Source organism: Aotus nancymaae, unplaced genomic scaffold (genome assembly GCF_030222135.1).
Source record: "Aotus nancymaae isolate 86718 unplaced genomic scaffold, 86718_ANA_hifiasm-v0.15.2.pri h1tg000131l, whole genome shotgun sequence".
In the NCBI taxonomy this organism is placed as follows: Eukaryota; Metazoa; Chordata; class Mammalia; order Primates; family Aotidae; genus Aotus; species Aotus nancymaae.
In genome coordinates this window covers 1602834-1628273 of record NW_026988546.1, presented here as the reverse complement: position 1 = coordinate 1628273, position 25440 = coordinate 1602834, and the positions used below count along the sequence as shown (strand labels likewise).

At 49.8% G+C, this 25440-nt stretch overlaps 2 protein-coding genes across 7 annotated transcripts; one reads left to right on the top strand and one right to left on the bottom strand.

The window, feature by feature from the left end:
• The first annotated feature begins 381 nt into the window (after positions 1-381).
• On the top strand, positions 382-8595 carry ACTR1B (actin related protein 1B). 6 transcript variants are annotated; one of them, XM_012436820.2, is made up of 12 exons: positions 382-483; positions 2319-2383; positions 3614-3689; positions 4735-4860; positions 5209-5333; positions 5573-5789; positions 5905-5997; positions 6104-6278; positions 6964-7025; positions 7316-7356; positions 7515-7662; positions 8247-8595. In XM_012436820.2, the coding sequence occupies exons 1-11, from the start codon at positions 436-438 to the stop codon at positions 7648-7650; spliced, it is 1164 nt and encodes a 387-aa protein (XP_012292243.1). In that variant the 5' UTR covers positions 382-435; the 3' UTR covers positions 7651-7662; positions 8247-8595. The 6 variants fall into 6 exon arrangements, with proteins under 6 accessions (XP_012292243.1, XP_012292242.1, XP_064227506.1 ...); XM_012436819.2 differs by having other exon boundaries at positions 8148-8595; XM_064371436.1 differs by having other exon boundaries at positions 6104-6257; positions 7515-8595.
• A 7117-nt stretch (positions 8596-15712) lies between these two features.
• On the bottom strand, positions 15713-18286 carry LOC105706430 (cytochrome c oxidase subunit 5B, mitochondrial). The gene is made up of 4 exons (XM_012436825.2): positions 18139-18286; positions 17026-17099; positions 16756-16855; positions 15713-15911 (listed from the first exon to the last, which is right to left on the bottom strand). The coding sequence occupies exons 1-4, from the start codon at positions 18239-18241 to the stop codon at positions 15799-15801; spliced, it is 390 nt and encodes a 129-aa protein (XP_012292248.1). The 5' UTR covers positions 18242-18286; the 3' UTR covers positions 15713-15798.
• Between the last annotated feature and the right edge of the window lie 7154 nt (positions 18287-25440).

The following is a 25440-nucleotide window of genomic DNA, read 5'->3' as shown; positions in this document are numbered from 1 at the left end:
GTGGGAAAGGCGCCTTCCTGGACTGGTGAATTTGCAGCTCCGCGAATCAACCCAGCCCAACTTCACTTTCTGGCGCCCCCGTCCCCTTTAAAACGGAGCCATGACATCATCCCCGACGCTGCGCAGCCTACCGTGGCAACGCCGCGACCACTTTTTCCGGGCGACCTCAATTGGCTGGCCAGCCTCCGGAGGCTCCGCCCCCTTCGCGCAGCCAGCCCTGGACGCCCGCTGTCAATCCGGCCAGGTGGGAGCGGTGATTGGCCGCGTGCCCCGCCCTCCAGAAAGCCCCACCGGGCTTGCGTAGGCTGCACGCTTGGGAGGGAGGGGCGCGGCGCCGCGTCTGGAGTCGCAGCCGTCCGGGTCCTCCAGCCCGCCCGCCAGCCCTCCGGTCCATCCTGCAGCCAGCCTGCTGGGCAGGGCCGGCGCGGCCTGGCCATGGAGTCCTACGACATCATCGCCAACCAGCCCGTGGTCATCGACAACGTGAGGCCCGGCAGCCAGGGGGAGGGCGGGCGCCCCTCCCCCGGGGGCGCCCGCGGCAGCGCAGGGAGGGACCCCCTCCGCCCGCCTTGGCGCGGCCGTCGCCCCCGCTGGGCCGCTCGCTTCGCCCCCGGGGCGTGCGCTCTCTTGGCACTGTAGGGCCGGCCTTGGGGCGAGCCCCGTCCCCGACCCCTTCCCAAGCCGGGCGGGGAAGTTCGGGAAAGCTTGAGTGACAGCCGGGCGGCCGGCCGGGAACGCGCCTCGGACCCTTCTCAGTTGAGAGTGCTGTCGCTGGGCAGGTTTCGACCCCAGTCCCTTTCCCAGTCCTTCGGCCCTGGCTCTGGCTACCTGACAGAGGTGGGATGACATTTATCCTTTACACACTGCTGGCTTCATCTTTGGGGCTGCACCCCGAGGCAACAAATTCACGATACTGTCACCCACAGGTCCACCACCATCTGGTTGCCTTTTGGCTACTTTGACTTTCTCCTTAAATGCTCCCTCTGCTGAGCAAACACCACACCAGCAGGGCAGTAGAGAGTACATGGCCACTCTTCCCAGTATCAGCAAGCAATTTGGGTGCTAGTTTGGAAGCCTCAGAGGAAAGATGTCAGGCTTCCTATGGCTTTGTGCTTCAGCAGCGGAGCTCGGCTTGCTTTCAGCTGCCGTAGGAAATTTCTGGCCTCCGAGCTCTGACATGGGGAGAAGATAAGGGCTGGGATCTTTGAGTCTGCCCCTAGCTGGATATCTATGTCTGGTGTGCGGGCCTTGGAGTTTTTGGTAATGACTCACTTCTGCTTTTTCTGGGATCTGTCTCCCTCCCACATAACCCCGTGGGGTCTCTGAATGGCTGTTTTCGAGTACCCATGTGAGCTCCCTGAATCACAACAGGCGATGTTTAATAAGGAAGCTAATATAGAGTTTGGGGATGTGCTGTCACACCAGCAGGACACTGCTGGAAGGAGCAGACTTCTTCCTTTCTTGATGTGCAAATAACTCATATAGGCTAATCAACAGGCTTATGAGTTCAAAAGGGTACCCTTGGCCCCTGAGAATTCCAGCCCTTCTCTGTAACTTGGAGATGTTTATTTCTGCTGCAGACTCAGAGAGTTGTGATGAAGAGTGGTGGGGCTGAGTTGAGAAGCTGATCCCTTCGCTGGGTGGGAGGTTTCTAATTGCCACCTTCTTTTGGATATCCTTAAGTCCAGCTTCCAGGTGGGGGCAGCGATAGAACCAAGTTCTCCCAGCAGTCTCTGGGGAAGCCACTTGAGGGAAGCTGCCAGTCATCCCATGCACCCATTGGTCTTCTCCAGCAGGCCCTGTAGGTGGTCCATGTTCCATGCCTCCTGGGTTCTTGGGAGAGAGGGAAGCGTTGAAAATAATAATAATAAACACAGAGGGATCTCTTCTAGCTTTGGGCGTAGCATGTGGCATCTTCCTGCTGGAGCCAGCCCTTAGGTGTGCAGAGGAAGGTGTCCTTCACGGTTTCTCCATCTCTGTATTGGCATTCTGGGCTAGCTCATTGTTGGTAGTGCAGGCTGGCCTGTACATTGTAGGATGTGCAGCAGCGGCCCTGGCCTCTGCCCATTAGATGCCAACAGCATCCTCCACTCCATGTACCCTCTCCCCAGCTGCCAGACATTGCCAAGTTTTGCCAGGGGAGGAGGATGCAAAATTGCTCCCAGTCTTGAACCATTGGTATACTTGTAAATGATCCTGGCAGGGTCCCTGGCTCCTCCCTGGCCTGCCTTGGCGGAGCAGCCAGATCTCTCCATTGCAGGGCACAGGCTTCATCTGGTGATGCATGTTGGGGGGCTAAACTTTGTTTTTCATTGCAGGGTTCGGGAGTGATCAAAGCTGGCTTTGCAGGAGACCAGATTCCCAAATACTGTTTCCCAAACTAGTAAGTGTGGCTCAGGCAGCAGCCCCAGCCCTTTTGTTTACTTTCTGTGAGAACATTGGCCTTCCGTCACAGCACTCTCTGAAGACAATTTTTGCCCTGACCTGTATGGAAAACACCAAATTTGTGAGGTTGACACTATTGGGAGAGCTCTGAAAGAACAGCACAAGCATTCTAGGGTTCTCTTTTGTCTTTGGAGTCTCTCATTTTGGTTTTATTGAGCCAGCAAGGAGGAACAGCAACCAGCATTTCCCTGGGGATGAGGTGTGTTAGCAGCAGCAAGAATAAAGGGAAATACCTCCAAGAGGAGCCCTAAACTCAGAGTAGGAAGAGTGAGGAGTTAGATGGACAGCCACCCTTTCCTCCCCAGAAGTGTTTTCTACAGGGCTTGTTTTCAGACTCCAGAAAATGTCTTTTTCAGTTAAGGGGGGAACCCTTGCCCTGGATGGTACTGGTGAAGGTGGGAATAGGAGAGAAGTGCAAACCCAAAGAGCCTGGGGTGCCCCTTGTACCCGCTGTGAGCCCATTAGGAAAGTTGCCCTTAGGAGCACCTCTTCCCAAATCCTGGAGGCTTTGGAATGAATGGCCTAAAGGCAGGGGGCAGCAGGGGATCCTAAGGCCCCCAAGTGGCAAGCTAGCCCAAGCCCGGCCTGGTCTGGGACAGAGCCAACGTCCCTGTCAAGCTTCGGTGTTCCTTTCTGACTGCGTGGGTAATTAGAGGTTCCTCTGCCTTTAGTGATAGCACATCAGATCCTACAGTTTCCAAGAACTAAATCTCTGATCCAGAAGCCCTGGCCGTGGGAAGGGTGGCATTGACTGAGTGAGAGTGGGTGCACAAGGGAGCCCTGACCCAGCTTCCTGGGGCTGTCCTCCCTCAATCTGTGGACAGTGATGGCAGCCCTGCCCTGCCGAAGTCAGGAGCTTGGGCTGCATCACTGGCTGCAGGAAGCTGACCCTCTGCCAGGGCTGGGCCATGAAAGGCTGGGTTCTGGTGCTAAGACATGCAGCTGTCTCGCCAACTGTGCCTCCTGACCCTGAGCTGCTTGTCCTGCCCAGGCCCCCTCTCTAGCCCCAAACCCCATAGACCCCAGTTCCAATCCGTGCCCCCCAGCCACATCCTGGTGCTCCAGAGGCCAGGTACCCTCTGGGCGGCTGGGGTTGGATTTCGTTTTTTCTGGACACGAGCTCCACCCTGCTCTCTGCCCACCTCGCTAGTGTTATCTGTCCTCACAGTGTCGGGCGGCCCAAGCACATGCGGGTGATGGCCGGAGCCTTGGAGGGGGACCTCTTCATTGGACCAAAAGCAGAGGTAACACCACGGAGCCTGCCTTTCCCTGGCTGTGGGATCCTCAGTTTCAGGGACATGGCAGATGTGAGAGGCCCATATTCTTGGGCCTCTGCTGGTGCCCTCCCTAGCACCTCCTCCGGGTTCCAGCTGGGAAGTGCTGCGCAGGGGCACCTCCCCTCTGAGATGGGGCAGTGGGTAGAGCTCACCGTGTCCTGTCTTAGAAGCTATCTGGAAGCTACAAAAGCAAGAACTCATTAAAAACTGATGTAAGAGTCAGAATCATATGCACTTGACGTCTGCTCTGTTGAGGGTCGTGGGGCCGCCTCTTACACGGTAGCCGGGGTAGCCTGCCAAGGGGCCCGACTGCCCAATCAGACCCTGAGGAGAGCATGCGTGGGTGTGTGGGGGAACATCGAGCTGAGCTTGGGCAAGTATGGTTTAGGCATCTGAGGAGCATTGCGTGAAGTGCTGGGGCGTGGGGCATGGTTCAGGGCCCAGAAAGGGGAGGCCTGAGCTGGAGGTGCAGAGATAGGGGTCTTGCAGATGGGATCCATAGGAGCCAAGGTGGTGAGATGAGCTAAGTGGTGCTTGGTGAGAAGGGGCATACCTGGGGGACAGTGAAGGGCAGGTGGAGGCAGCATGTGTCGGTGCATGCAGGAGACGTAAGGACCGTCCAAAGGGCTGGGGGGAGAGGTGCAGGTCAAGGGGCATGGGTGGCCCAGGAGGGGCCGTGTTGGATGGCTGCAAGGCACCGGTGCTGGCAGAGTGCGAGGAGAATGTGGGGGATGCGCCGGCAGTGAGAACGGGGGAAAAAAGAGGGCCCTGTGGGTGGGAGTGGCACACAGCCACCCTCTCTGATCCCTGCAGTTGAAGTTAGCTGGGCTCTGCGAGCCTAAGAAGCTGTTGGGCAGATGAACCTGTGCTAAGTTCAGGATCCGCTGCAGAGCCTGGGACACTCAGGGAGCCAGGGTGGTTCTGGTCAGGGCAGGTTGGGGAGCTTCCAGGGGGGCGAAAAGCAGCCACTGAGCAAGGGGCAGGTGCCACACCTCCCTTCCCACCCCGCCAGGAGCACCGGGGGCTGCTGACCATCCGCTACCCCATGGAGCACGGCGTGGTGCGAGACTGGAACGACATGGAGCGCATCTGGCAGTATGTCTACTCCAAGGACCAACTGCAGACCTTCTCGGAGGAGGTGTGGCGGCCACCCCTCCTGCACACTCCGCATTATCCTGGCTGTGCCCCTCTCCTCTGTGTCCCTCCTGGCCAGGCTCCCACATTTCCCCTCTGCATTTTGAGAGGGTCTGCTGCCTTTCCATGTGTGTCTGGGTGCACGTGCATACCCAGTGGCTGCCAGGCAGAATCTTCCAGAGAGAGCCAGATCTCTGGAAGAGTAACTGCCGGCAGATAAAGGAATAGTGCCCTCAGGAGGGGTAGGAGGCTGAGCCGCCTATGCTCCAGCAGGTGTGGCTTTCTGGAAAGAGCCTTCTAGGGCCTTGCAAGTTGCCTCCTTGCATACCTACAACTATCCCGTCCCTCGCAGCATCCTGTGCTCCTCACGGAGGCCCCGCTCAACCCCAGTAAGAACCGGGAGAAGGCGGCGGAGGTGTTCTTTGAGACCTTCAATGTGCCAGCCCTGTTTATCTCCATGCAGGCTGTGCTTAGTCTGTGAGTAATCCCCAAGCCCTGGCTTCCCCAAGTCCTGTCCTCCCTGTGCTGTCCTCCTGCTTGCCATGACCAGGGTCTGACTTCCCTTGAAAAACAGCCCCTTGATGACTGTTCCTCTAGGAATTTTCTCATGTCCTTTCTTCAGACTAGATAATGCAGACATGCCAGGGTTCCTCCCCTGGGTGAGGAGGTCCCCGTGCCTCAATGGCTGAGGTGAGGGGATGCTGACCTGGTGACAGGTACGCAACGGGACGCACGACAGGAGTGGTTCTAGATTCGGGGGACGGGGTCACTCACGCTGTGCCTATCTATGAGGGCTTTGCCATGCCACACTCCATCATGCGGGTGGACATTGCCGGCCGTGACGTTTCCCGCTTCCTCCGACTGCTGCTGCGCAAGGAAGGGGTTGACTTCCACACCTCAGCAGAGTTTGAGGTTGTCCGGACCATCAAAGAGGTGATGAGGGGCAGGAGGGCATGGATACCACCTGGGATGGGATGGGGAAAGGGTGGCACCAAGGCACAGGTGTCCCAGGTGCAGCTTTCTGAGGACTGTGTCCCTGCCCCCGCAGCGAGCCTGCTACCTGTCCATCAACCCACAGAAGGATGAGGCTCTGGAGACGGAGAAGGTGCAGTACACCTTGCCAGACGGCAGCACACTCGACGTAAGTGACTGGGGCCGGCACTGGAGCAGCAGCTGATGCCCAGCCTAGGGGAAGGGGTGGCCTGCTTCTCCAGGAAGCCTGTCTGCCTCACCCTTGTACACTAAAGGTTGGGCCTGCGAGATTCCGGGCCCCCGAGCTGCTGTTCCAGCCGGACCTTGTGGGAGATGAGAGTGAGGGGCTCCACGAGGTGCTGGCCTTCGCCATCCACAAGTCTGACATGGACCTGCGCCGGACACTGTTCGCCAATATTGTGCTTTCAGGTGGCTCAACACTTTTCAAAGGTACTGTGGCTTGGGAGTTGGCAGTGGTGAGGTGAGGCTGAGGGCTCTGGACCCTCAGAGAGTGCACCCCCACCCAGAGCCATTTTCTGTTGGCTTTACCCTGGACACTCCTTTGGTGGTGTTCAGTGAATTTTTTTTTTAATATACCAAGATTTAAAATTAAATTGTGTTTACTCTGTGAATAGAGGAGTTTACACAGCTCTGAAGTGCATTGTGAGTGTTGAGCAAGGAGCACGCGCAGCTTCATCTCAGCTGCCTGTGAGGACGCAGGGGCCGTGGGCAGCCATGGGGCCGAATCATTCTTTTGTTTTTTGAGACAGAGTCTCGTTCTGTCACCCAGGCTGGAGTTCAGTGGCACAATCTCGGCTCACTGCAACCTCCATCCCCCAGGTTCAACTGATTCTTCTGCCTCAGCCTCCTGAGTAGCTGGGATTACAGGCATGCACCACTATGCCCGGCTAATTTTTCTATTTTTAGTAGAGACGGGGTTTCACCCTCTTGGCCAGACTGGTCTCAAACTGCTGACCTCGTGGGGGCTCGATCATTTCTCAGCCCTGCCCTTCATCTTGGGAAGAGCTGCTGAGAGAGGGCCAGCAGCAGCTGGGGCCCTGAAGGTCAGGTGTGGGGAGCTAGCAGTCAGGAGGCTGGGTGCAGATACCAGGCTCAGCCAGCCTTGTGTTCACAGGCTTTGGAGACCGATTACTCAGTGAAGTGAAGAAGCTTGCCCCAAAGGACATCAAAATCAAGGTAAGTTACAGAGATAACCCCTGGAGCGCTAGGGCTCTGGCAGCCTTGGGGAAGAGGGGTTGGGAGAGGGGTGATGACGGGGGAGGGAAAGGGGTTGGAGGTGGATGCTGCCTCCACACCCGCTCTCTGGCTCAGGTCCACCCAGCCCTACTCCCTCCAGTGCCGCTGCTGCCACTCCCCAGCTGATGCCTTTGCTGTCAGGTCTCAGGCCCTGGGGAAGGTGACCCCAAGGCCAGGAGGGTGGCTTCTGGGCGGGGACCCACAGTTATGTGGCCACTTCCTCCCTCTAGATCTCGGCCCCGCAGGAACGGCTGTACTCCACATGGATTGGGTGAGGCGGGGCTCAAGGGAGGGCTCTGGGAGGAGACCACTTTACCCTGGACACTCTTCCCGGGGTTGGCCGTGGCCTGGTGGAGGTTGGTGGATTTCCCTCCCAAATTAGGGAAATGGAACTCTGAGCACCAGGAAAGGTGGTTGGCTCTCCGACAGGTCCACAGCAATGCTTACCCTCCATCCCCACAGCGGCTCCATCCTGGCCTCGCTGGACACTTTTAAGAAGATGTGGGTGTCCAAAAAGGAATATGAAGAGGATGGCTCCCGTGCCATTCATCGCAAAACCTTCTAGTGCCCAAGGAGGGTGGGCATATTGGGAAACGGGGAGGGAGGGGAGTCAGAGCCTTTAACCCTTTTTGGTCTGGGCTCATATACTAGGCTTAGGGTCCCCTGCATGCCCTGAACCCCTGGGCAGGCGGGCGCAGCCATGTCCCCCTGCAGCCTTCCCCTCTACACACACACACACACACACACACACACACATACGTGCGTGTGGCATGTTCAAATGCACACGCACACACACAACATTGAGCTGCTCGGACAGGAGCCTTGAGCTGGCACGTAGGAATTGAGTGCCATGTCGGGCTATTCTGGGTATCCCCCTGGCAGGGCCAGCTAGGCCTGTGGTTCCCTGCTCTGACACTCAGGGCTGCCTCCCCGAGCTCCCAGGGCCAGAATCCCTGGATGCCTGTGTAACCAGCTTTGGGGACTGGGTTGGAGGGGGCAGCCAGCAGCTCCCCACTGGTGTGTCAGTGCATCCATTGCTACCTCCTGTTTATGACCCAACAGGACAGCCCAGCTGCTTTCATCCTCTGTTCTCCCATCTTCCTGGGTAGATGCCCTGGTGTAGGGCTGAGTACTGAGTGGTCTTCCATCCCCAACAAGCAGATGCAGCCCAGAGTCAGGCCCTGCGGAGTCAGGGCAGAGGACGCATGGTGCCTGGAGCTGCTGCGTGTTCCCCTTCAGAGCACTTCATCGACTTGCTTCTCCCTCTTCTTTACCCCTGGGCAGGAAAGGGTTAATGCTCGTCATTTATTAAGGGGAAGCCACTTAATAAGGAGTCAGACCTAAAAGGGAGTGGGAGACATTTTCTTCTCTCACCTCCCCAAAGAAAGAGGTTGTCACTTTTGCCATGGCCAGGGACCCACCTCCCTCTCTCAGATATGTATAATAATTTAACACAGTTGCCTGAAAAATAACCTTTTGTAAATCATTATAGTAATAATTATGGACAAGGCCCAGTGTGTGGTTCTGTTTTCTTGTGGCTCATTGTGCTGTTGTTTGCTCTTCCATCCCTGGAGACTTTCAGAGAAAGGACTAGAGAGAACACAGCATGGCATTGGCTCTAGCTTAGCAGCGTGAGGGTTTCAGTGGTTGGCCGAGCAACGTGGCACGGGAGGCCTCAGGAGGCCAGGCTCTCTCCTCTTGGAGCATAATTCCCTCTCCTGTTACCCCACTGCTGCAGTCCACCAGGGGAAGCAGAATCAGGCTGCCTTCTTTACCCCCAGGACCTTTACCCCCATGGGCCTGTTTGGGCACCTCTGCCCACACCATTCGGCCAGGGCTAAGGCTGGTGGACACCAGCAATGAGGAAGGCTCATCCGTTCAGACAAGTTAGGATCAGACAAGTCAGGATGGGGAAGGCAGGAAGAGACAAAGAGGCTGTGACCTTAGCCAGGCCCTAGAGGAAGAGGCAGAAGAGTAAGGAGACGAAGGGTGGAAGGAGGAGTGAGGAATTACGGTTTGGAGAATGTCTGCTCTTAAGTGTTTAAGCACCTACAGCATGTCCAGGATAGTGCCATGTGTTTGGAGCCAGTGGTTGACAAGTTATATCCTTGCCCTAACAAGCATACAGGTCAGGGGAGTAGGACAGATGGGCCATTTTAGTACAGAGTTGTTGGGGCCAAGGTGACAGGCGTTTAGCCCAACAGGTGGGGCAGGCCGACTTGCAAGGGCCCAGAGGTTAGCCAGAGAGGGGGAAGGCATTCTGTGCAGAGGTAAGAGCCCACAGAAGCACCTGCGCCCAGTGGGGCTGAAGAGAAAGGCATGGACCCATTGTCCAGTCAGCAGGGAAGGGTCAGTGGTCTCCTGTGGCCATCGTGTGAGATGAACCAAAAAGGTGGGTTGAGCTGGCATGTGGAGGATTGTTAGCTGTGTCCTGGGAGATGGGTAGCCAGCCATAGAAGGATGATGACCAGGGCAGTGTGTTGTAGGCAGTTGAGATTTGTGGGGTCCAAGGGAGGGCCCAGAACTGAGGAGATGAGGGTAGGAGTGGGGAGAGTACTGAGGCCTGTCTGCACAAGGCTTTTTGTGAGGCTTTGTGGTCACAGGGCAGTTATGCTTGCACCAGCCCTCAAAGGAAATGCAGAATTTACACCAAGAACTATGTTAGGGCGCCCTCCAGAGGTCTTCCCATGGGGCTTTGTTCACGGCATCACTGGCTCCCTGCCTCCCAGGTTGGAGCCTTATCCCTCGACACCTTCCTCTTCCCTGTTTCTCCCACGCTGTCAATTACCAGGTCCTGTGTTTCCTCTGCGATACCTTTCCCACCAGTCCTTTCTTTTTCAGTGCAGCCACTGCCACTGTAGCTTATGACCACAGCTTCATCCCCTGCCCACCCAATCTATTTGCTCCTGGAGCTAAAGCCCAGATAATCTTGGTTCTGGCACCTCCTACTCCAAAATGTCAAGTGTTTCTCCACTGCCTGGTGATGTGAAACAATTGATGTGATGCTGGTGAAATCATCTTAGTGAGCCACATGTTGTGTTTGACTCAGGCCCCTTGAGCTCTGTACCTTCCCTGTTTTAGGCTGACCCCTGATGTCCTTTGCCTGCTAGCCTCCAGGCATGCTGTTCTCTCCATGGGAATGACCTTTGCTTGCGCCTGTCAGAATCTTATCCTTTAAGGCAAAGTGCCATTCTCTGTCCCCCCTCTTCTGGCAGGTTAAAAGTGTTCAGACTCTGCTAGCTTCTCACTGTTGGAAAAAGCTGCAGATGAGGAAGGCAGTATGGCTGGAATGAAGCCTGTGTTGGATTGGAGTTGGAGGTAGTATGAACTCATGGTTTTAATATACATACAGATAGATACTGAAACACATCTCTTTGTGAGAGCCAGCATTAGAGTACAGACATGCATTTGGTAGCCCTGTCTGCTGGGAAGGTCTGGAAGCAGTGACACCACAGTAGCAATGAGCACATAGTGGCCAGATGTTGGTTTCTAAATACCACTATGGGAAAAAGTTCTTCATTCTTTACTTGTCAATAGTTTAATACCATTAGGGTGAGACCTATGTTCTTCCTTGGTGAGGGGAAATGGGCTCCATTTTTTAAGCTAAGGTCAGATAGAAGCCACTTCCACCCAAGAGCAAAGGTTTGCTCTTCCTAGTAGGGGACATTACATTTCCCCTGGGACAATTCCCTGGAACAGAAAAAATAATAGATGAGCTTGGAATATTCTATGGTATGATAACATAAGGAAGTGAAAAAAGGAGGGGTTTGTCTAACGGACACAAGAACCAACTAAAAGGAGCATCCAATGCTCAAATCCATAACAGATGATAAGCCATGGCATAAAATATGTGTGAGTCATACTCATGCAAATAAGGCAGGCAGTGCAGCTGGAATGAAGCCTGTGTTGGATTGGAGTTGAAGGTAGTATGAACTCATGGTTTTAATATACATACAGATAGATACTGAAATAAACACATTTGTGTGTGAGAGCCAGCATTAGAATATATACATGCATTTCCTAGCCCTGAATAAATATATACATGGGGGAGAAGGGACAGCTCTCCCTTAGGTAGAATTCCAATTGATGTCAATGGAATTGTAGAAAAAGAAAGTCACCAGGTAGAATTCCAATTGATGTCAATGGAATTGTAGAAAAAGAAAGTCACCATTGAGCAAAGACCACAGTAATCATTGTTGCAGGCAAGAATGGAGGAGACACAAATCAGTGGGTGAAAGTAAGGACATTTGCGTTGTCTCAAAGTATGCCTCTACAAGATGCTTTTTAATTAGAAAAGGAGAAATAGTAATTTTATGTTGGAGAAACCTAGTCAATACTACCTTAACCAAATAATCAAAGTATACATCTCAAATAATAAGTCATTGTCTCTTTTTTTTTTTTTTTTTTAAGAGACAGGATCTCTGTTGCTGAGGCTGGAATGGAATGTGGTGGCATGATCACGGCTCACTGCAGCCTCCATCTGCTGGGCTTGAGGGATTCTCCAGCCTCAGGCTCCCAAGTTTCTGGGGCTACAGGCATGCACCACCACACCCTGCTAGTTCATTTTGTTGTTGTTGTTATGTTTTTTTTTAATAGAGATGGGTGTCTCACAATGTTGCCCTGGCTAGTCTTGAACTCCTGGCCTCAAGTACACCTCCTGCCTCAGCCTCCCAAAGCACTGGAATTACAGGCATGAGCCGAGTCCAGCCCTAAGTCATAAGTCATTGTCTTTTTTTTTTTTTTTTTTCCTGAGATGGAGTCTCTGTTGCCCAGGCTGGAGTGCAGTGGTGAGATCTCCGCTCACTGCAACCTCTGCCTCCCAGGTTCAAGCAATTCTGCCTCAGCTTCCCAAGTAGTTGGGATTATAGGCGCACACCACCACACCTGGCTAATTTTTGTATTTTTAGTAGAAATGGGGTTTCACCATGTTGGCCAGGCTGGTTCTTGAACTCCTGACCTTAAGTGATTTGCCTGACTCAGCCTCCCAAAATGCTGGGATTACAGGCATGAGCCGCCACACCCAGTAATCAGTCATAGTCTCTTGATGATGCACTAAGAGGGGCCCGATTTCACCTGTGGTATTCTTGCATCACTTCAATCTAACCAGGAGCAAGCAGCAGGCAAACCCAAACTGAGGGTGGTCTACAAATGAAGAGTTGTCTTGTTCAAAAGTGGCAGGTCATGGGACAAGGAAAGACCAAATGCAATGTGAGATCCTGGGTTGGAAAAAGACCTTACCAGGAAAACCAGCAAAATTCCGATAAGGTCTGCTGGTTAGTCCATAGTACTGCATTAGTGGTAATTTCCTGGTTTCAATAACTATACCATGGTAATGTCAGACGTTAACATTAAGGAAAACTGAGTAAAGGTAAACAGGAACTCTGTACTAATTTTTTGCAATTTTTCTCTAAGACTAAAATTATTTTAAAATAGAAAATTGGGCTGGGTGTGGTGGTACATGCCTGTAATCCCAGCACTTCGGGAGGCCGAGGCAGCAGGATTGCTTGAGCTCAGGATTTTGAGGTTGCAGTAAGCTATGAACACACCACCGCACTCCAGCTGGGTGACAGAGACCCTGTTTCAAAAAAAGATAAAAATTTAAAAGTTGGCGTGGGGGAAAGAGCTCAGGGTCTGGAGCTATGGTCTGAGTTCACAATCTTGCCACCAGAAACTGCTGTGTATTCCTGAGCTGTCCCCAGACTTCCCATCTCTATTATGGGGTGGTAATAATAGCACCTTCCTCATGGGTTTATTCACAGCCTGGAAGCTGAGCCTGGGACATTTTATTCCAGAAAATAAAAATAAATGCTCAAAGAATGATAGGGGCATGTCAAAGGGCCACAGGAGCCAGCTTGAAGAGGTTCCCACTGACCAAATTTGCAACAAATTAAACATCAAAAAATAATGATAGCCATGGGTTATAATCCACTGAATAAAATAAGAAAGCATGAATCCATACTGTTAAATTAGTAAGTTGAAAGTTTGATGAGGAACAAGGTGTTAACATTTTTTTTTTTAATGGAGTCTTGCTCTGTTGCCCAGGCTGGAGTACAGTGGTGTAATCTCGGCTCACTGCAACTCCGCCTCCTGAGTTTAAGCAATTCTCCTGCCTAGCCTCCCAAGTAGCTGGGATTACAGGCACCCGCTACCATGCCCAGCTAATATTTGTATTTTTAGTAGAGATGGGGTTTCATCATGTTGACCAGGCTGGTCTTGAACTGCTTACCTCAGATGATCTGCCCACCTTGGCCTCCCAAAGTGCTGGGATTACAGGCATGAGCCACCTAACACGGCCAGTATTGACATTTCTAAGTATTGCCCCATAAGATACTTCATAATTAAAGAGCAACAAAACAAAAATAAAGAGCAACTTCACAGTGGAGGAGTTTGGTAGACATTAGCTTCAAGTGACCGAAGTGAACCTCCTCAGCAGTGGACAGGTCGGCATCATGTGCCTCCCAGGAGGGTGCAGCATCCCTTGCCCACAATGCATAACCGGAATCCAGTATGAGCAAACTCAAGTTGCTGATATAATTCTCAAAATATCAAGGTCGGGAGAGTCAAGGAAAGAAAGGAACTGTTTCAGAAGGAACTACTAAGGGCAACACATGATTCCAAGCTGGGTCCTTTTGCTATAGAAGACATTATTGGAACTTTAAGCAACACTTGAATAAGTCTGAAGATCAGATGGTAGAAATACACAAATCATACTTTCCTGATTTTGATGATCATGTTGTGGGTATTAAGAGAATGCAAGACACGTGTGTGATGGGGCATCAGATCAACTTAACTTTCAGATGGCCCTGGGAAAAAGTTCTTCATTGTATACCTGGAGAGTTTAGTAAGTACAGTTAGAGTAAGGCCTATATTTTTGGTTAAGTGGCGATGGCATCCAATTTAAGCTAAGTGGCCAAAGGTTCAGATGGAGCCCACTTATACCCAAGAGCAAAAGTTTTGTCCTAGTCGGGAACATTATATTTCCTGTCACCACGGTTCCCAGTTACCATGAGGGAAGGAAGCGAGCTATGCCCTATGGTTAGCCTAAAGCAGTTCTCAGCCTTGCTGGGAGGCACATGGGGAACTTGAAACTTCTGAAGCCTGGGTCCCACCGCAAGCTACTGTTTTTTCGGTCTGAGACAGGGTCTTGCTTTGTCACCCAGGCTGGAGTGCAGTGGCATGCTCATAGCTCTCTGAAGCCTCAACCTCCTGGGTTCAAGTGGTCCTCCCACCTCAGCCTCCCAAAGTGTTGGGTTTACAGGCATGACCCACCATGCCTAGCCTATTTTTCTTTACAAGTAAATTAGTTAAATTTTTAAAAAGAGAGAAAAGCAAAGACTTGGAGATGAGGGAGGGAGAAAACAGACTGGATTAATGATATGGGACTCAAAAGTCCCCCTCAGCAGAGTTTTGAGTTGGAAGACGTGGAAAGGGAAAGGCAGACCAGCCATACAGGAGGGCTTAGTGGCGGCACAGACTAGTCTTCAGGAAGGTGGGAGTGTAGGGGTTAGATTTCACAGGTGGTTATCTGAGAGCTCCCCTTCCCAGAGGAAAGGGCCTAAAATGGCAAATCAGTGCTTGGGCATTACCTGGAAACAGAGGTCATCAACAAGGATGAAAGCAATAGTTTGACTGCACCTTCAAGATGGGTAAGATGAGGGGAATGGGCTTTCCTTTGACACTCCTATCAGCTCCCACTGAAATACCCAGTTTGGACCAATTTTGTGAAGATAGTCACTGAAGCCACCTCTGACTAATCTCAACACAAAATGAAAAGGATTTCCATTTTGTAGATAAGAGGTTTTTGAGACTTTAACTTGTCCCAAGGTGTCACAGGTATATAGTAGCTGAAGTGGGCTTTTTTGGCATTTCTCCCCTCCCTTACTCCCATTCTTATCTCTAAAGCATTAAAAAAAAAAAAAACTATATAAATACCTGAAAGTGTAAAAAATGTCTACATATCAAATATCCAGAGTTCAAATTCTTCTGAATTTTTTTCCCCATATAATTGTTTTCAAATCAGATCCAAACAAGGCCTGCTCACTGCTGTTATGGTATCTCCCTTATCTGTTTCCCTACATGTTCTCCCTACCTTTTCCCCCTGCTCCTTGCAATTTATTTGAAGAAACATGCTCAGTGATTTCTGAAATTGTTCCATATTCTGAATTTTGCTGATGGCCCATGAATTCTTATTTTGTACCTGAGTCCCTCAAGACTTCAAAATCCCCAACACTCTCTTCACAAGGCTACCCTGCCTCTATGATGATACTATGAAGACCTACCATCTGCTCAGCTCTTTACATATTAAGCATCTCACAAGGCATTTACCTTTTTTGTAGTTGTACCTGACCCCCAGAGAACATGTCCACAGGGATAGAGCCAAATGATGGAGCCAATATCGTAAGTCTGGTCAGCCTGACTCCACATGCCGCCCCTTTCTCTCATAGCAGGTGGTCCCATTCATTGCATTACGGGTTGTCAATCCATGCTTATTATTAATCTAAGCACTATACACTGGTCATCCACTTTCAGTAAGTGGATGGCAAGCTAGCATTAACAGATAGCTATTCCCAAAATAAGAATATTCCATGCCTGCCAAAAAATACAGGAAAGAGGTAAGACCAGCCGTCTATGGGAGAAGAAGCCAATGCAACGGCTAGTCTTTATTGGAAAGAAGAAGTTTTATAGCATATTTTGAGTAACTCAGTGCAGGCGCTCAGTGTGCCAGCTGGTGAGGCACCAGCTTGTAATAGGCTCCACAGCTGGGGCATCGCTGGGCCTCGCCTTTGTGCAACCAAAACCAGATGACGGTACTGTTATCCTCTTCACCTAAAGGAAAAAAGGTGGTTGAGTCATTCGGTCTAGAAAGGGAGACTTTCAACATGAATTTCTTTTCCTCAGACACCTCTGATACACAAAACAGACTATGGTCAAGAGATCAGTTCAAGCCCTCCTCCCATTATTCAGATGAAGAAATTGAGGCTCTGAGTCCACCTATAAGTAAAATGACCTTATATCAGGGTCACTGTAAATTCTTTTGTTTTTTTTCATCTCACCCTGTCACCCAGGCTGGAGTGCAGTGGTGCCATCCCTGCTCACTGCAACCTCCACCTCCCAGGTTCAAGTGATTCTCCTACCTCAGCCTCCCAAGTAGCTGGGATTACAGGTGTGCACCACCATGACCGGCTAATTTTTTGTATTTTTAGTAGAGACGGTTTCACCATGTTAGCCAGGACAGTCTGGATCTCCTGACCTCGTGATCTGCTCGCCTCACCCTCCCAAAGTGCTGGGATTACAGGTGTGAGCCACAGCACCCAGCCAAGGCTCACTGTAAATTCTAACAATTCCCTTGCCCATGTTGAACACAAAGGAGGGTCTATTCTGGTATGTATCCCTACAGTCTAAAATGATGCCTGGCATAGAAGCAGTGTAACAAATATTTGCTGGGTGGATACTCCTTCATGCCACACTTCCACTGAGCCAGTCTTTCCACTGTGCTGCACTTCTTTCCAGTAAGGATGAACTATCAGGCATAATGAGGCTTGAACAAGACCCGTAGAGAAACTCATTTACAAACATATATTCACACATTAAAAGATCTGAAGCAGCTTATAGACTCCTGTATTGTAGGATATATATTAAGTGGATAAAGAAATAGAGATGAGGTACTTACAGATACAGCCCACTATTCTCTTGTTGGTGACAGAAGGAACTAAATTAGGGTCTTCCTTAGTGCCTGAAGCTCCCTTTGGGGGCAGTATATTGTATGGGTCCTGAAAAAAAACAAGAATTGAACCGTTATGCCAAATAAGCCCTACCTTCCAGAAGCTCAGGGTGTTCCTACAGGCCAAGTTCCCTGGATCAAATACTCCCAGAGAGGAGACTACTATGAACACATATAAGATCATAAGCTCCACGGAAGACACAGAAGGGAGTTTCTCACCAGTCCCTTTCTTGCAGCCAACATGATCTCCCTCTCCAACCCAGTCGCCTGGTCGTCATCACTAGGAACACCACCTAAAGGAAGATTCGTGAATTATGATGCTGACTGAAATGAATGATAGAAAAATTACGAACAGAAATGGTCAAGAAGAAAAATGCCACACTGAAACTTCTGCATACGTTTTAGTGGGCTCACAAGCTCCTAAAGGCTACTCATATCCATGGTCCCCAAAGAACTACCAAGTCATGATCCACACAAGCGGCAGCACTTGGGGGAGCTTTTTTTTTTTTTTGAGACGGAGTTTGGCTCTCGTTGCCCAGGCTGGAGTGCAATGGCACGTTGTTGGCTCACTGGACCCTCTGCCTCCTGGGTTTAAGCGATTCTCCCGCCTCAGCCTTCTGAGTAGCTGGGATTACAGGAGCGCGCCACCACGACCGGCTTTTTTTTTTTTTTTTTTTTTTTTTTAAAGAAGGAGTTTCGCTCTTGTTGCCCAGGCTGGAGTGCAGTGCTACGATCTCGGCTCACTGCAACCTCCGCCTCCCGGGTTCAAGCAATTCTCCTGCCTCAGCCTCTCGAGTACCTGGGATTACAGGCGCCCGCCACGACGCCCGGCCCAATTTTTGTATTTTTAATAGAGACGGGGTTTCACCATGTTGGCCAGGCTTGTCTCGAACTCCTGACCTCAGGTGATCCGCCCGCCTCGGCCTCCCAAGGTGCTGGGATTACAGGCGTGAGCGCCCGGCGTAGGGGAGCTTTTCCTTCTCCAACCACCGAGGCCAATTTGTTCTAAAAGCAAGTCAGAACCCACTCGGCTTGGGGTGGGCGCAGGTTTGAAGGGCGGCCGGACCCCTCCCCATCCCGGTCGCAGTCCCCGCCCCTCCCAAGGTCACCGGCACCTCCGTTTAGGATACTTTCGCAGCAGAGTCAGTTCGGGGTGGCGGCAGGAGCAGCGGCCCGGAATTACAGGAAGATGCCTGCAGAGCCTGAGGCACTCTGGACCGTAAGTGGTCACTGAGACCTCAAGTAGCTGCACGGCACGCCCTGCTTTGCCGCCCTGGGACCACTCCGGGAGGGCAATACTCTGGTCCCTGGGACGCCTGGGGAGCCGCGTACCTCGAGAGGCCATGGAGCGCACCGCGGCCGCACCATTGGGACCGCGAGCCCTCAAGGCCTGCGCGGCCAGTGCTCCAGCTCCGCGAAGTAACCTTGAAGCCATCGCGTCCGCGACAAGCAACAGCACTTCCGGGAACAGGCTGCAGAGACAGGAGAGACTTCCGGGGGCGGGCTTCTTTCTCCTCCCTGTCAGCTTTCCGCTTCTTCCCCGCCCTCGGGCCCGCCCACTCCCGCCACTGTAGCGGGGGCGGAAACTGCGCATGCCCAACTCTGCCTCTCCCTGCACCGCACAGTAGCTGAGGCTTGGGGGCGGGTTTACTCTTTCCTACCGCAGGGAGGTGAGCAAGTTGTTTTGGTGCCTGGAGCTCAGCAGCTAAACCACATTGGAGTTCCTATGTATCTGGCTTGGTAGTCGTGTTCAGCGAACGTGGAGGCTACTAATGGAAGTCATTAAGTCCCCGCCTGTCAAGAGACTTACTGGACCCCAAATGATTTGAATTTGAAAGTGGGCTCCTAAAGATCTCTGCGTTCCTTGCTAGGCTGGTTAGTGGCAAGGCTGGTTCTCCAGGCAGTGCGTGAGCCGTCGCGAGCATGTCGCATTGGACGGGACCTACCTGCAGTCCTGACCCAGTTTCCTGTTAGAGTTGTACTGTAGAGGGGTAGGCGCCGGGGTCCCTGCCGGCTCCCGGCCTAGGGAGGAGGACAGGACGGGGGTAGGACCCCTCCCAGGACCAAGAGCCTGGTGATGTGAAGACAGAAAGTGGCCACTCTTCGAGGCTACTAGGGGAGGAGGAGTAAAAAGGGGAGTTGATAATGGGAAATGGAGGCAGATCCTGCTGTGACTGGAATTCCCTGTTTGAAACGGAAAACATCTTCCGTCCATAGCTTCCCGTTGCCCCACAGGCTAAGATGTGCAAATTTCTTAGGGTGAGCTTTAGTCAGTGTAGCCCTGTGACAGGCTAGCTGCATGCGGTATCTGAGTTTCCCTACCAGGTAGAAAACTCGCTTTAGAGTGGAATTAGCTCATCACTGAATTTTCAGTGCCCTGCAGAGGTCTGGTATATAGTAGGATCCAGTAATTTTAGTAAATTTACTACTTGGATAGACTATACAAAACCAGTTTCTAGGGCTTCTCCTGGCCCAGTGAGGTCAATTGGAAGCAAACTGGGTAGAGTTGAAGGCTCAGATGCTCCCACTTGTCTCATGCAGGCTATGATATTTTCAAAAGGACGTGGTGGAGCATTGCCTCCCAGAAGCATGTCTGGTCTTCATGGGTGCCCCCTCCACCAATTAAAAAAAAAAAACAAAAAAACCTGTATTCTGATACAAAAACCACCTTTAAAGGCCAAGATTTCCTTTAAAGGTGGTTTTTGCTTTGAATGGCTTCACTGTTACTCCCTTCTCCCTCACCTCCACTGCAACGCCTCCAAATTGAATCGAAGGAAAAAATTCTGAGCAATGTTCCCCAAGGAGCTATAGTTAATTTGCAACTGTGTTTAGGTGTTTGGCAGGAGAAAAAAGCATTGGTCTGGAAAGTAGCCCCACCAGCAAGTTCAGCCAGTCGCTTTTTCTCCTTTGGGCCACCATTTCTACATGAGTAAAACTCATTCAACTAGGTTAGTATTTCCCAAGTGTATTCCATGGCGTCCAAGTCTCAAGATATGATCTTAAGAAAAAGGGCTTGGTCAAGACAGGGAAGTTCTGCATTTCATGACCACTCTTTTGGAGCTGCATGAGCATAATCAAGGCTCTGATTAGGCTTGCAGCAAAGACCTCTTGTTTAATTTACCTGCAGTTTAAGCCAGAGTTTCCCTATCTTGATTGACCACAAAACCCTTTCCTGAGGAACACCTACTAACTTGTCCCTCAGCAAACCAGTGGAATATTCAGCTCTGATGTGTTATGATTCCCAGCTACCTGACCAGAAATGATTTACTCCAGGCTGTAAGATGGAAACTGACTTTAGGCTTGTTTCTCACTCTCATTGTAGGTTTGCCTAATAGTAGGAAATTTTTGCAGGCCTTTGTCTAACTCAGGAAAACCTCAGCCTCACTCTGGGATTATTTAGACTGTGTGAGTGAGCTCCAAGGTCAGGGCCAGGCTCCCCAGGTGTCCCCACGCATCCCCTTCTGCTTCCAGCTCCCACCACTCTCCACTCACACCCCGTCCCTCAGGTCTCCTTGAGAAACAGTTTGGCTTGGGGAACGGTCTGCCACCTCCGCTCCATCATTGTCTTTGCCAGCACAATAAACTTATTGAGTATTCTTTTGTAGGCTAATTTTTAGTTGTCAAAATAAATATACATGGTAAGTCAAACAGCACAGATATGTAAGGAAAAAGCCAGCAGTTTGGTGCTCATCCTTTTTTTCGTTCCCTATACCAGGTTTTCTCAACCTCAGCACAACTGACATCTTGGGTTGATAATTATTTGCAGGGAGGTTGTGCATTGTAGGATTTAACCCTATGTCATTAGCACTTCCCTGTCATGATAACCAAAAACATCTTCAGCCGTTGCCACATGCCCCCTGGATTTGCAAAATCCCCATTGAGCATCACTGCATATATGAATATAAAATATAAAAACATATAACTACTATACAAATTATTAGTAAGTTGCTTCCTTCATTAAAAATATTTTGTAGATATCCCTCCAGATCAATACATCTAGACCTTAACTTATGTAATGGCTACAGAATATTCCTTACTGTCAATGTACTGTAATGTACCCAGCCATTGTCCTTTATGAATATTCCTATGGCTTCCAGTTTTTTGCCTCTCAAACAATGCTACAGTACACGTCTTTATACATACAACTTTATATTCCAGAGGTTTTGTTTCTGAGGAGTAGGGTCAAAGGGTGTTTGCAGTAAACATTTTAATAATACATTCTTAAAGCCAGATTGCTTTCCCAAAGTTTGGAGCAATTCATGCTCACCCAGTAGGGCATGTGAGTGCCAGTCTCCACCTCCAAGCCTTTGCAAATTTAGTCCACTGGGTGAAGGAAAAATGAGTGCTGTTAGTGCTCTTGGTGTTTACATTTCAGTTCCCTGACCTCCAAGGCAGTTGAACATCTTTTCAGATGCTTACTGATCATTTGCACTTCCTCGGGGATGTGAACTGGGCTTAACCACTCAGGCACACTTTTTTTTTTTTTTTTTTTGAGACAGTCTTGCTCTGTTGCCAGTCTGGAGTGCAGTGGCACAATCTTAGCTCATTGCAACCTCCGCCTCCCAGGTTCAAGCAATTCTCCTGCCTCAGCCTCCAAAGTAACTGGGACTGCAGGCGCGTGCCACCACACCCAGCTAATTTTTGTATTTTTAGTAGAGAGACGGGGTTTCACCATGTTGGCCAGGATGGTCTTGATCTCCTGACCTCATGATCCGCTCGCCTCAGCCTCCCAAAATGCTAGGATTACAGGCGTGAGCCACCACACCCAGCCTAAGGCACACTATTTAACCTCTTTCTGCCTTAGTTTCATTTTCTTTCATTTTAAAAAAGAATATATTATTTTGGTTGTTGAGACTGAGTCTTGCTATGTTGCCCAGGCTGGTATCAAACTTCTGGCCTCAAGAATTCCTCCTGCCTCTGCCTTCCAAAGTGCTGGGATTACAAACATGAACCACCATACCCCAGGAGTTCAAGACCAGCCTAGACAACAGAGAGAGACCCCCATCTCTATATACATTTTAAAAATTAGCCAGGCATGGTGGCATCTGGCTGTAGTCCTAGGTACTCAGGAGGCTGAGGCAGGAGGATCATTTGAGCCCAGGAATTTGAGACCACAATGACCTATGATTGATTACCACTGCACTCCAGCCTGGGCAACAGAGCAAGACCCTGTCTCTAAAAATAAAAAATAAAAAATAAAAAAAAAAGGCGGATAAATAAATATTTGAATAGAATATTTTTTTTTCCAAAGAAGACATACAAATGGCCAGTAGGGCCGGGTGTGATGGCTCACACCTGCAATCCCAGTACTTTGGGAAGCCAAGGCAGGTGGATTGCTTGAGCTCAGGAGTTTGAAACCAGTCTGCGCAACACAGTGAAACCCCATCTCTATTAAAAAAAAATACTTTTTTAAATGGCCAATAAGCATATGGAAATATGGTCAACATCATTCATCATCAGATAAATGCAAATCAAAATCACAATGAGGTACCACTTTATATCCACTAGAATGGCTAAAATAAAAAAGACAGATAAGGCCAGGTGCCATGGCTCATGCCTATAATCCAGGCACTTTGAGAGACCCAGGTGGGCAAATGGGTTGAGCCTAGGAGTTTGAGACCAGCCTGGGCAACACAGCAAGACCCCATCTCTACAAAAAATACAAAAAGTAGTTAGGTGGGATGGCATGCACCTGTGGTCACAGCTATTTGGGAGGCTGAGGTGGGAGGGTCACCTTCGCCCTGGAAGGTTGAGGCTGTAGTGGACCATAGTCATGATCACGCCACTGCACTCCAGCCTGGGGGACAGTGAGACCCTGTCAAAAAAAAAAAAAAAAAAAAGATAATACATGTTAACAAAGATATAGGAGTAATCAGATCCTCATACACTGCTGATGGAAATATAAAATCGTGTTGCTGTATTGGAAAATAACTTGGCACCTCTTTAAAAAGTTCAACATTGGCCGGGTGCAGTGGCTCATGCCTGTAATCCTAGCACTTTGGGAGGCTGAGGCAGGCAGATCACCTGAGGTTGGTAGTTCGAGACCAGCCTGGTGGTGAGTCAAAATTGCGCCATTGCACTCCAATCTGGGCAACAAGAGCAAAACTCCACCTAAAAAAAAAAAAAAGTTCAACATTGATCTATCATGTGACCCAGCAGTTCCACTCCTAGGCATATACAGGACAAAACTGAAAATGTCTTCACATAGAAACCTGTACACAAATATTTATAGCGGCATAATTCACAATAGCCTAAAGCTGGGAATGACCCAAAGGTTTATCAATTGATGGATAGATAAACAAAACATGAAACAACCATGCAATGGAATATGATTCAGCCATAAAAAGGAATGAAATACTATGTGCTACAACATAGATAAGCCTTAAAAACATTACAGTAAATTGAAGAAGCCAGACACAAAAGACTACATATTGTAGAGTTCCTTTTATTTTTATTTTTAATTATTTTATTTTATTTGAGACAGGATCTTACTTTGTCACTCAGGCTGGAGTCCTGCCGCCTCAGCCTCCTGGGCTCAAGTAATCCTCCTGCCTCAATCCCCCAAGTAGCTGGGACTACAGGCATGCACCACCATGCCCAGCTAAATTTTGTACTTTTTAAGCAGATGGGGTTTCATCATGTTGCCCAGGCTGGTCTTGAACTCATGAATTCAAGCGATCTGCCGACCTGGACTTCCCAAAGTGTTGAGATTACAGGTATAAGCCACTGTACTTGGTCAAACGATTCCTTTTATACAAAATTCATAGAGCTAGAAAGTAGATTCGTAGTTGCCAGGGCCTGGAGGAAAAGGATGGAGAGTGGCTGCTGATGGGTACAGGCATTCTCATCTGAGAATTGAATGCAAAACCTTGTGCATATACTAAATACCACTGAATTGTACACTTTAAAAGGGTGAATTGTAATGTATATGAATTATATCTCAATTTTTAAAAATCAAGCATCAAGCAAGCAAGCAAGGAGGTTCACCTTGCAGGGTCATAGTGAGACAACAGGTGAGACGTGGGAAGTGTCTGTGATGCCGCTGGTGCTCATAGGAGCCTGTGGGTCCACCTTCTCTCCTCCTAAGTGTGAGTTCCTCAAGAGAAGGACCTCCAAGAACATATGCATCTCTTTATCCAAGTGCCTGACATGGGGCCCAGCACATAGTAATATTCCCTAAATCCTACTGACTGCGTGGAGACAATGATGCTATTTTTTTTTTGTAAGCCAAGGTGAAGACATTACAGATCAGCACATATGCACGGGTATAGAGTCAAGAAATAAGCAAATTAATCTGCAAGGCTATTGGGACACAGCCTCTAAATGAACGTTTGCCTCGAACAATAGTCCTGCTCAGTGAGCAGAAAGTTCAGTGAAGGAAACTTCAAGGAGATTCCCCTCCAAAAATGACATCAGAGAGCATAAGTTCAAATCATCTCCCTACATGGTTTAAGAAGAAAAAAAAAGACTTCCTCTCAAACTTGGCTTTTGGTCGGTGGGAACCTACGCAGGTTTGACATGTGTATCAAAAGTGGTCTTTCTGTTCAGGGCCCATTTACCCTGGCCACAGCATGATGTTTGTCCTCAACAACTACAGTGTGTTCAGATTTTGCAAATCTGAATGTCATAAAAACTTCAAAAGAGATGCAATGCTTGCAAGGTCAAGCAGACTAAAACGTTCCTGGTAAAGAGCTTACAGTGGATCATTCATTTGAGTTTGAAAAATATAGAAATGAACCTATCAAGCACCACCAAGCGCTGTGGAATAAAACTATTCATGCAATGAAGAGAATTGAAGAGATTAAATAGAAACACCAAGTTGACCAGACGCGCTGGCTCACACCTGTAATCTCAGCACTTTGGGAGGCCGAGGTGGGTGGATCACCTGAGGTCAGGAGTTCGAGACCAACCTGGACAACATGGTAAAACTCCGCTTCTACTAAAAGTACAAAAATTAGCTGGTGTGGTGGTGGGGGCGCCTGTAATCCCAGCTACTCAGGAGGCTGAGGCAGGAGAATCACTTGAACCTGGGAGGTGGAGGTTGCAGTGAGCTGAGATCATGCCACTGCACTCCAGCCTGGGCAACAGAGCAACACTCTTATCTCAAAAAAAGAAAAAAGAGAAAAGAAAAGAAAAAAGAAAAAGAAATTGTTACAATGAGACTTTTTTTTTTTTGGCAGGGTTTCACTTTGTTGCCCAGGCTGGAGTTCAGTGGCATGATCACAGCTGACTGCAGCCTAGACCTCCTGGGCACAGGCAACCCTCCTACTTCAGCCTCCCCAGTATTGACATCCCCACACCCCCACCCCAAGTAGCTGGGACTACAGGAGTGTCCTACCACATCTAGCTAATTAAAAAAAAATGTTTCGTAGAGATGAGGGGTCTCAAACTACTGGCCTCAAGCAATCCTCCCACCTCAGCCTCCCAAAATGCTGAGATTATAGGCATGAGCCACCATGTCCAGCCTACAGTGAGATTTTTAAGAGACATTTTCCATGTCCACAGTCTACTGTAATTGCTGTACCAATTTCTCTAACAACCACTTTCCTTTGCCTGTAAGAGGAGCTCGAATAAGATAAATGTTTTGCTTTACTTCTTTGATGTCCTGGATTTTCTTTAGCTCTTTATTTTTCT